The 12,014-nt window shown below is 37.8% G+C and overlaps 1 protein-coding gene across 11 annotated transcripts in view; it reads left to right on the top strand.

Moving 5' to 3' along the window:
• Window positions 1-12,014, top strand: part of BNC2 (basonuclin 2) — a 428,416-nt gene that overhangs the window by 291,411 nt on the left and 124,991 nt on the right. For 9 of the 11 annotated variants that reach the window (XM_047831334.1, XM_047831336.1, XM_047831337.1 and 6 more), the window contains one exon: window positions 11,109-11,344. The exons of the other annotated variants lie outside the window; for them this stretch is intronic. In XM_047831334.1, coding sequence (XP_047687290.1) covers window positions 11,109-11,344 — 236 coding nt within the window. The remainder of the gene's footprint in view (window positions 1-11,108; window positions 11,345-12,014) is intronic. 11 annotated transcript variants of the gene reach the window in all.

Genomic DNA, 12,014 nt, shown 5'->3' on the forward strand with positions numbered 1-12,014 from the left:
TCACTGAGAGCCAGTTTTCTAGGATCAGTGAAAAGCACTTTTATACTCCTACATTAAGAAAAAAAACTATCTGAATATGTTCTTATTTCTGTGACCTTCACAGAAAATATTAGAAGTGAAGTCTGTAGAATTACAGGTTTACATTTATTTTAATTTATTTGAAGGTTTGGGGAGTAATTCCTGTTATTAAAAATTGAAATAAAAAATAGTTATTCACATTTCATTTGATAAATGCAAGTTCTTTTATAACCACTCTTCACCCACCCACCCCCAGCACTATTTTATACTTTTGAAAACAGAATTTTGTAAAGAACATTACTTTGTTCTTTAAGTTAGCAATATTGTTAAAAGTGTATATTCGTATTTATTACATATTTTGCATTATGTTTTATACTTAATTTGCATTTGCTTTATACATTTACATTAATGAACCATAAAAATTCTGGCTGTTTCCTTATGTTGATTCTGTTTTTTAACAGAAATGAGTTTTCTTCATCCAGACTTATGTGTCATTTTGGGGTCTAATCCTGTCAAAGTGTTTATTAAAAGTTTGATATCCAGACCTCAATTTCTCCTTTGTTTTATAGCTAGAAAATTACTAGTTTAAGCTTCGGTTTTTGCCACTTTAAGGAAATCCGGGTAAATTACGTTCGCTCAGTTACCTAATTCACAGTTTAAGAAACTCTTGTATGAATTTTCTTTTTCTAACTAGTATCTATATTGTACAGGTAAGCCCTTTTCTTTTACCAGATAAAATTCCACATACTAAAAAGAGATTCATTTATCTACTGGCTTTTTTTCTATAGACCTTTTATAAAAGAAAAATAACCTTTTCTTTGTAGATGCTGTTCTTACAGTCTTAATGTGTGACTCTTCTCTGACCTCTGTCCAAAGTGGACCAGCTATATATAACTTTTCCTATAGCTATGAGGCTATAAATCTAGCACATTGATCACAGATCTAGTGATCTGTCCTATGATTTTCATAATGTCTGTACATTATGTTCTAGTCTACGCACCATGTCATCAAGCTTATTTTAACAATACTGGATTTCATCTTTCTGTTATCTAGAAATCCATTGGATGCCCCCAAATAATTCTCAAGTAGTAGGAAAGGGAATAGATTATGCAAGGCTTGGTCAGTTTCTGTTCAGCTAGCAGCCCCACCTCACTCCCTAAACTGCCACAATTACCTACCTCCACTGTTCTCTAGAGGAGTATAAAGATAAAAGGAGAGGGACATGGGTGAAATTAAGAATTTGGTGGCACAGTAGAATCATGCATTTAGCTTTTCAGTGCAAATACACTAATGGTCTTTTTCTATATTATGTTCACTTAACTGTGTTTATCCATTCAACAATATGAGGGCTGGACACCCTTGAGTCGATTATGTGTCAGATATGGTTGCTGCTTAACATCAGGCTTTTGTGATAAAATGGGCACATAAGTGACCCAGTAAATGGGCACCATATGGTTGGGATGTCCATGTTTGGCATACATCATTATTGAGACAGTTGGCTCTTAGATGAAGGGACTTCTCCAGAGCTCATGGAAAAAGAAAATGGAACTTGAAGCTAAAAGAAAAATTTAGTCAGAAAGGTAAGTAAGAGGGAGGAAAGGCAGTTAAGGAACAGCATTGAAAACAAAAAAAAATTTTAATGTAGTTTAGCAGATGGAACCTTGCTTGTGTCTCCAGCCTCATCCTGTATTATTCTGCTACTCTTTCTCATGTGCTAGCAGAATTGGCTTTGCCTAGAAGAGCCAATTAATTTGTTACCCATTTAAATTATGTTCTCATGTTGCATACCCAGTTTGTAATTCTGTGCATTAATGAGTATGTTTAAGATGTCTGTTTTCCTCAGTAGCCTATTAACTTCAAGGTGGCTTGAATCATACCTGTTTTGTTCTCCACTAAATCTCTAAAACTTAGCATAGTGCCTAGAAATATTCATTGAGTGACCAAATACTAAAGTGCTAGGAATGTTTGAAAGGTAGTGTATAGCTCATTGCGGTTGGAACAGAGGCCTGTGTCAGTTACTAGGATGGATAGTAAATTGATCTGGCCAAGGTTTTCTGACCCAGGTTAAGGACTTTGTGTAAAGGGGGAGTAAGGTAGAAAAGAGCGACTTGTGGGTTGTATTTAGGCCAGAGAGAAAAGAGATAGACCAGACCATCAGGGGTTACTTGCAGTAATGGAGGTGTGAGAGTCTAAAAGTCTGTGCTAAAGTGGCAGAAGTTAGGCCAGAGAGGAGGAATTGATCCAGGAGAAACTGTGGTGAAAAAAGTTATGTGTACTAAGTAGCTTGAGATAATTTTGTATGTTTTTGCTATATATAATGTTCAGTTAGAAAAAAACCACCAGCAAGATAGAAATTTGTATCCATGGTGTGGACCTCAACTATATGAAAAAAGTAGATGTAACTATATCAACATGTGGACATTAGCAGTTGTTGGATGATGGGATTATAGATGATTGTTTTATTGTTGTCTTTCATTTACAGCGTTTTTTCAATGAGTACTTTAGACATATCTAATCAGAAAATAACAACAGTAACACAAAGGTTTGTTTCAAGCCTAGTTTCCTTAGTTCTACTTTTCACAGCACTAAGGGTCAAGTACATGTTTACAGTTGAGGACATGGAGCTTGGGTAGGTTAGGATTCACATGCGTAGAGTAAGAGTGGTTGGATTCCTAGAGGCAGCTCATCTTAGGCAGCTGCAGAGGCAGCTCCTCTAGAGTCCTGATGCTTCCGGGCATCTCTATTGATTTCCCTTCTACACCCCAAACTAGAAAATCTTAGTCATCCTGTATCTGTGTCTCATCATCTCTGTAAGCATCTGTTTTCTTCCCCACACTTTTTAGCTTGGTCTTGGTTCTGTGTTCTTCCTTCCTTGCTTCCTTGAGTTAAGGTAGTGGTCTTCAAGCTTTTGGCTTGCTTGCCAGTAAAAAGAGTTTTGAAAATGAAGAGCCATCCTAACATTTTCATATACTAAGTAACTTGCCAAGGTCATACAGCAAATAGGTAACAGAGCTCAGATTTGAACCTTTGGAATCTGTCCTTAAGAAACTGTCCCTTATTGGGAGGACAATGATCTTTTTTTTTTTTTTTTAACACTGGGAATTTTAAATCATTGTTTTAAGTCATTATTATTTTTTTTATCTCCTTAACTCTTGTTTCCAGTTCACTGTCCCCAAATTACCTTACTATAAATGCAATCATATGTTCGCTGATAAGTCTTATATCATTCAACTTATACATGCCAGCCACAAGAATTAAGAAAACAATGTAAATAGAAATTTTATTGTTTAATTTGATCAAGATGATAAAATCCAAAATTTATAATTTATTAATTTATTAAGCATAAAATGGATTTTTGTTAGAAATAAAATGGATGGGGCTATAATTTTTTTCTTCCCAGATTAGTTCATATATCAGGAAATGAATAATACTTCGTGTAAGAAAGAGAAAAAGGTGCACTATCATTCCTCCGTTCTGCAGATACTACTACTGAGATACTTGCTCACATTAATAGGTGGGATTAGCAACTTTATTCCATCATCATTCAGTTCTTAGAAGTCATTTCAAATTACATGCCCCAAACTACACAATGATCAATTAGTTCTGTTAAAAGGAAAGAAATGAAAATCACATACCTTATTACCTAGATGTTGTCATAGTTATTCACCAATTCAGTTTCTGGAAATTTTAAACCTATTAATGCCTATTTATAAATTTAGCTATTAGTCTTTCATTTAGAGGCATATTATTTATTCTAGTATACACAGAAAAGATTGAGGAAATAAAAATACTATATTAGTTCAAATAGTTTCTGCAATATGCTTTTTTTTTTGAAAAGAGATACTTCTGTCATTGCAGATTTAGTTATCTTGACTGAAAATTTTCACCAGTGCTCATGGTCAAATCATGCTGCCAAATCTAATTTAATTTTCATTGGAAACAATTGAACTCACATTTCAATTCAAATAAAGTGAATATATTAATATGCATTTTGACAAAATTATTAAAAAATCAATATGTTGTAGACTGGATTTCATAGAGTAGATTACTAAAACAGTCTAGAATAAAATGTGGAGCTAATAAAATTATTCACTTTACAATAGAAACGCTATTTCTTATTAATTAGTTATGATGTAATATAATATAAACCTAAGGTTTTTATGAAGTGAAAAATATATTAGAAGTCATGAATAAAAAGTCATGGTCTTACTTTGATAATGGGGTTCCATGTGTGTATCACAATATAGTGTTGGATTCTAAGAACAAATTAGGTTAAGAGTCACGTATTATAAAAAAATGTATTAATTTGCCTAGATCTCATGGCCAAACTTTTTGTGTATTTATGAAAGAAGTTACGTACTGCTAAAAAGTAAGTGCTTTAGCATTTAGATCATAATTTATGTTAATTTTACTTTTATTAATAGGATGTGCAAAATATTCAAAATTTTATAAAAAAATAAGATGAAAATGATGAATAACCATAACTGAAATATTTTGATATTATTTGATTAAATAATACCTTATTAAGTGATCAGCATAGTTTCTGAAAGAAATCATGCAAAATTTCAAATCTCGTGTTTTATCTAATGTGTCTTATAAATTTTGTAGGTCTAGGAAATATTCAAACTGAATTTACTGAATTTACAAGTATTCATATACTCAGAGCCTTTTCTTCCAGGTGATGATTGCTACTTTTAGGGATGAGTGTCAGGATTAATTGAAAAGAATGGTTTAACTTTTAATATGTTGGGACGCAAAAGCCATTTTCAGTATTGGACACTTTGGCTTTGCTCTTACAGGATATTTTCTAAAGAGTGATTCGTTATTCAAATAGGTAGGAATGCTAGAGGTGAGTGCATTACTCCTGTCCCATTTTACATTCTATCTGAATTCTGAATATTCCAACATAGACCCACATATCAAGTTCTAGCTACCCTTTACCCATATAGGTATAATCAGGAGAAGAACACCCCTTCCAGGTTCTTGGTGCTTTTATTAATCATTAAAGGAGGCTTTCACAAAGCCTTATTTATTTCAGCACCCATGAGAGTTTTCCACACTGAGTCAGCACGGCCGTATAAGGCCAGTCAGAGGATACACCATTATTTTGTAAAGAAGGAAGGGTACGGTTTTTTAAAGGAGAAATGTGAATGGCTAATCTGTATGTGCATACAGGCCTGTTCTCAGGTGGATCAATTTTAGGAAAGACTAAATAGAGGATTACAGGGTCTGGAAATTGAGTCCCCATGTCTGCATATTTCTCAGAAGGCCTTAACCTCACGTGTAGGTATCATAGTTTGAAGTCCACCAAGTTAAGGCATCTCCCAGTGGAGTATTGCAAACATGTTCTACTCTATACACTTGACTCTAGCCCATCCCTTCACCCAACTCTGTCTGTGATTTTTGGTGTGGCATGTGTAATGGTATATGTCAGAGTCATCCGTTTTCAAACTAACCCTGACCATCTCTCTCTCGACTGTTCCTCAGAGGGTGTTGTGGCTCTGTGGCTGAGGTTTGCTCAGCACCTTCATCAGTGGCTGTTTAGTTACTGCTGACCATGCGCCATATCCCTCAAGCTGACAACTATTGTTTTAGTTAAACTTCTAGGCCCTTGTCAGAATTTTGTATCTAAAATTATAAATCATTCTAATGTTATAAAATATTTAGTAATTTCTATGTCCTGTTAACAAGAAATAAAATTATATCATACACTTTCCATAGCTTTGGCCTTTAGTACGAAGGCTCCATAGATTGCCCATCTGATTCTTTTGTACTTATCTCTAACTATTTTGCCTCAAGTATTACACATTCATTGGGTAGTCTATTCTCTGACACATATCAGTGGTTCTCAAAGTGTGGTCCCTGGCCAGCAACATCAGCCTCCTGTAGAGACTTATTAGAAATGCAAATCCTTGGTCCCCACCGCAGACCCAATCAGAAACTCTGGAGGCAGTGGTCCAGCAATCTGTGTTGTCGTAAGCCCTTGAGGTGATTTCTGATGCACATAATGTTTGAGCAACCTAGATTGCTCTCCTCCTCTCTCACTTGCTGAATTCTTAGTTGTCATATAAGACAATGCCTTCCTGGCAGAGTTGCCCTCTCTTCTGTATCCTACAGTACTTTATCAAATCTCTTTTCTGGCATTTATACTGATTGCATCTGTCTACTTTTGAAGGTGGAGGCCACAACATAAATTACTTTTGCATCTGCATGCAGCACCTACCTTGGTGATAAGTTATTAAGTGCTGGTGAATAAATGAATGTATGCATGAATGAAGGAGAAGAGCAATATAGGAGGAGTGGTGATCAATAAGGTCAGCTGCTGTGAAGAGATCATGGAGAATAATGAAGGAAAAAAGCTATTGGATTTCATAGTAAGGCAGGTGTTGGTGACCTTTGAAATGCTTGCTTCAGCAGAGTGATGGGCAAGAAGCCCAGATTGCTGCGAGTTAGGGACTTCCAACATGATGAAGATTTGCAAGTTTCCAGACTTATTGACTGTTTATCTGAACATGTGGTGGAAACAGAATTTTCTTGGGAGAAATAACTACGTGACCTTAGTTCAGTTACTTAACCTCATTGAGCCTGTGATCTCTGAATAGCCAATAATAGTAATAATGTATGATTTTTTATTTTTTAAAGAATTAAAGTAGATCATTGTAACCCCCTAGAATGCCTGACATTTACTTAGTACTTACATGGTCATTTCCCTTAGCCCCCCACCCCCACATACAATTTATTTAATAATGCTGATGATTAATGATTAATGATGATGATTACCCTTTGTAAATTTGTATAAGATATGAAATTGTTAAGGATACCTTTATTCCAGTCATTGGAGAAATTGTGAATTACAATTGGAATTGTGAATTGGAGAAATTTGGGCTGGAACTAGTTGAACCATTGATAGCTGCTTTGAAATTACATGGTATCCAGCTGGAAAAGTACCCCCAAAAGTGGAATAGTTTTTGATACAAATTATGGAATCCTACTTCAAGCAGACATATAAGGGGAGTGTGTGGAGAGAGGTGTTGTTTTTTTTTTTTTTTTTTTTTGGCTCATGTGGCAGAAAACTTCAGGGGATAGTGCCAGCCTCAACACTGCCATATCCATATCTTCTATATCAAACAGTATTATCAGTGGTTGGTCTTTCTCAGACCATCTTGCAGGCTGTCTTCTATATGATTCTCATTCTCAAGCATATGTATTAGCTACAAATATCTAGGAAAGGGAAGACTTACCAGGAGTTCAAAGTAAAATCCTACATTCAATCTCACCTTTCAGACTTAGGTCACTTGCCCATTCTTAAACCAGTTGCTGTGGCCAGGGGCCTGGGATGTCCTGGTTTTCCTGGCCTGGCTTAAGGAACATTCTAGTCGATGGAATAATTGGTACTGAGTGTAGGAGAAGAGTGGCTCCCCAAAGGGAAATCCAGTTTCTGGTACCAGAGTGAAAGGGAGTAGATGCAAAGCAGACAAAGCATTTGATAACATCTTATTGTATAGAAAAGTGCTTTTTTAAAAACTGTGCTTCCAGGAACCCTAGGGGTTCCAACTGAAATGCTTAAACAAGTTGAAGGGAAGAAGAGAGGAACAAATGATTGAAAGCTCTCTAATCCACATGCACTCCAGCTTCACCAAGGGTAGCTTTCGTTTTATATATCTTTATATCCAGTTTTTGTTAAGATTTCATTTCAGGGGTTCCTGGGTGGCTCAACCAGTTAAGCATCTGACTTTGGCTCAGGTCATGATCTCGTGGTTTGTGGGTTTGAGCCCCGTGCCAGGCTGTGTGCTGACGGCTCTGAGCTTGGAGCCTACTTCAGATTCTGTCTACCACCTCCCCCCCCCCCCCCCCCCCCGCCCCGGCCTCTCTCTCTCTCCCCTTCTCTCTCTGCCCCTCCCCCCATTCACTGCCTCTATCTCTGTCTCTCAAAAATAAATAAATATGAAAAAAAAAGATTTCATTTGAAATGGAATTTGGGGAATACCATTGGTACAGGATAATTTAAGATGGTTAGACGCTTCAAGTGTAAAGGTAGGTGACTTTTTTCACTTATTCTCATGAATAAGTTCTTGCCTTACCTCCCATTCATCCCCATTGGCCCACCTCATGTTCCTAAACCCACCAAGACTCAGACTTGAGTTCTCCACAGTCAGATTCAGGAAGATCATGACATTGGGCAGACATCCAGTTCTTAGTTTATTGTTATTATGACACTTAAAAAATTGTCACTTACCCATTGCCCACCTAGGAGACATCCCCAAAAGTGGTTGACAACTTGGTGACTCGGTATGATCCAAAAGCAGAAAATTTTGATACATTCAAGAAATTTGACAGATAATAAATAATCTTTGATGATCTGTTTAAGCTGAAGTTTGTAGTTGACATCTGAAAGCTGGGTAGTTTAATATTTTTCAAGCCTTCATCTGTGGCTCATCTCCTAGGTAATTTCTGCTTAAATCACACTCTCAGGTTTTTCCTCTTATCTACTGTTGACTTTCTTTAAATACCTGGCCCACCCTTTCATGCTCCATATGTTTGTGTAAATAAAGTTTTATTAGAACACCGCACGCCATTAATTTAAGGCTTGTCTGCTCTTCCTCTTTAACAGCAGAGGTGAGTACTTGTGAAACAGAACATATGACCCACAAACCTAAAATATTTACTGTCTGGACTTTTACAGAAAATGTTGTTGACCACATATTTATGTGGCTTATAGTAGTATTCTTACTTTTTGACATATGGCATATTTATGAAGAAGAATCAGGTAATGTCCTTATCATATTATTCTCACTTTCTGATGTTCTCAAAAGCATTTTTAGGGAAATGTTTTTGCCTTATGTTTCCAGTTGTGCTCTTTCAGTTCTTTGAACAACTTCTCAACAGTTTAGTCCTTTTCAACTTCTTAAACTGCCAGCCCTTTTTTGAAGAGTAGGAGGGAGAGAGTGACAACTTTCCACCCAGCCCTTGCACACATAGTACACACACCTGCATGTACTTAATGCATGGCTATAGGTACCAAACATAGGTACAAAAATCGAGATTTAGTGTCATCTTACTTTCCCCTCTACTGAGCCCGCTTGGTTTCATATTTGTGGTCATAGCAATGTATTTGGTGAAGAAGTGTTTGATGCAGGCCAGGAGGGTTGATGAAGGGAAATGGGGAGAGGAGCAGATTTTCCCTGACCTGGCCACTGGATTCTTTAAGCAGAGCAGCTTACTCATCAGAAGGCTGAGTAGAAAAGCTGTATTTGAAGAAGAACAGGGATAATAATACCTCATTCCTGCATTTTTGCAGTCTAAATGCCCTGTGGAGTGAGAGAAGACTTCAATCCCTAGGCTTGTGAATCCCTTATCTTTCCCAAACGTTAAATTAATTTTTAAAGCTATTTATTCAAAGTTGACTTAACCACTAGAATAGGAAAGATCAGACAAATCAGCTTCAAGAAATGAAGTATGAGGAAACCCGAACTCTTTGACAAAGTATTCCTGGGAGTAAATGTGTTGAATGAAGCCAGCGGGTAAATGATAAGGGCCTTTACACTGTGGATGTAAGAAAGCAATTTATCAAGAGTACATGAACTCTCTGGTGACCATAAGTCAGGAGGAAACGAGAGTGGAGGAGGAACCCTGGAAAAAATACATTTGAAATACTTAAAAAAAAAATGTGTGTGTGTGCATGTACTTTTAAATACCTGCATTAATATGCAGAAATACTGGCATATTAAAACAGGAGTAGCTCAGTGTGCACATATACAGTTACCTATACTGTGAGGAGGTCAGGTGGTGGGAAGAGTGGTAGAAAAAGGCCAGGCATTGGTTTAGAACTTGGAGAAACCTTGGGCACTCTCAGGTGTAGTTATGATTTGAGCCTGGTTGTTGTCTGGTATCCATTTCCCTGACTTATGAGTTTAGATGACCATCTTTCAGGCTCACATGTTTATCTTTTCTAATCTCTGGAAGGTCATATGTGTATAATTCTGACAGTTGATCTAAGGCTTTTGTGTTCTCTTAACCAGTTCAAAGCACCTCTCCTTCATTATCTCAATCTTTGCAGTGTCTCTTTGAGCCTTGTAGATGAGACAATGTTATCTTAATTGTTCACATTAGAGAAACTGAGGAAAATGTAATTACATTGTCTGCAGTAGCGTTCCCAGGAACTCAGATAAGGATGGGGACTGGAAGGTATGACCTTATCTTGGCTTTTAGATCTAGATGTAACTTTCTACATATGAAGAGAAAAAGTCCTCAAGTGTTTACTGCGAGAATGGTCATCCTGTTTTCTGTACTGACCTAATACTCCTGAAATACACAGAAATTCTTCAACTTCGATTTTTCTCATTTCCCACCCCTCCCCTTTTTCATCTGATTCTAAACCCTTATCATAACTGTTAATAAAAAGGGACTAAGTTACAATTTGTATTTTCTTGTGTGTGAACATGCCAGGGAACATTAAACTGTCTAACAGGTGAATAGCAAGAGGGAGAGTTGAAAGAACTACTTCTTGGGATAATCCTTGCACGCTAATTTCGTTTGAGTTAAATTACTAGCCCTTTACACAGATGTCACACTTTCCTTATTCCCTCATATTAGGCTTTTACCCCTGTAGTCTAAAGAACATGTTCCTCTTCCTCTTTAAACTGTTCAGGTATTTCTGATCTTATTCAGAAAACTGGTATCCGTTGAGCCTGCTCTTATGGCAGGAGTTGGGAATTGTTTGTTGGTCTGTCTTTGGTGAGGGGTGGAGGACACCATGGTAACTTGGGCTGAGCCATAGTTCAATTAGCAAATTAATTAGGTTTTTAGAGCCAGCCACAGTCATTTAGAAACATTCTCAGTGGCTCTCTTTCTAAAAGTCAAATGTGTTTCGCATTTGCTGTCGTCTCCAATTTATAAACCATCAAAAAAAGAAAAAAAAGCAAAATAGGAAGGGGGTGGGGAGAGAACTATTTACATTGCAAAATTTTGCTTCAACATCTGCGGTTATGATCCATCTGTAGAAATGGAGCCCTGATAACTTCCAGTGACTTGTTTCTACTTTCTTTGTCTCTGTCCTTTCCCTTTCCGGAACTTTGGTGGGACCACCACAGCCTTGGATAAGCTCAGCACGCAGCACCTATACCACCCCACCCAGGTGGAGATTGTGCAGTCCAACGTGGTGTTCGACATCAGCAGCCTGATGCTCTACGGGACACAAGCGGTGCCTGTGCGGCTAAAGATCCTTCTAGACCGTCTCTTCAGTGTCCTGAAGCAGGAGGAGGTGTTGCACATCTTGCACGGCCTGGGCTGGACTCTGCGGGACTACGTCCGGGGGTACATCCTTCAGGTAGGGGGAGGACGATGAAGCTCGTGTCTGGGCAGCTCTAGGAGGGCTTGAGGGAGAACCCTTGCAAACCTGGTCTCTTTCCTGCCCCTTGCAGGCCTGGGCATGCGCACCCTCTTCTGATGAAACTGGTCCTTTTGGCAGGCTTGTCAGGGAACCTGAGGGAAGACAGTGTGTCCCAGCACGCTGGCATGGGGCCTCAGTGGCGGATATTAAAAAGGAAAAAGTGGCCTGTTGCCTAGTGTTGCTTTGTTTGCATCTTTTTAAATGCAGTGCTCTCTCCCTACAACATGAGCTTCCTGCTTCTCCAACAAGTCTGACTGTAGCACTACTAAAAGGAAGGGCTCTTTGAGGTGGGTGATGGGTATATGAAAATCTGAGATTACATTTCATCTGGGTTTATAGAGCTTTAGCTGGCACTGAATTGGTGCATTTGGTGATTTTTGGTGGGTTGTCTGTGTACCCTATTTGTTGCTTCTTCATCCGAGTCAAAAGAACTGTAACCTCTGTAAAGTCCCTGCTTTTATAACTAGAAAACCCTCATATTCCAAAACACACAGACATTGTTATAGATGTGGCTTTCACAACACCTGTTCTTCTAGCTTGAGCTCCTTCTTTGTGTCAGTGGCACTTCCAATCTGGTAAGGGTCTTTTTAGACTTTTCCTAGAGGCC

The sequence above is a fragment of the Prionailurus viverrinus genome, chromosome D4 (genome assembly GCF_022837055.1).
Source record: "Prionailurus viverrinus isolate Anna chromosome D4, UM_Priviv_1.0, whole genome shotgun sequence".
NCBI lineage: Eukaryota > Metazoa > Chordata > Mammalia > Carnivora > Felidae > Prionailurus > Prionailurus viverrinus.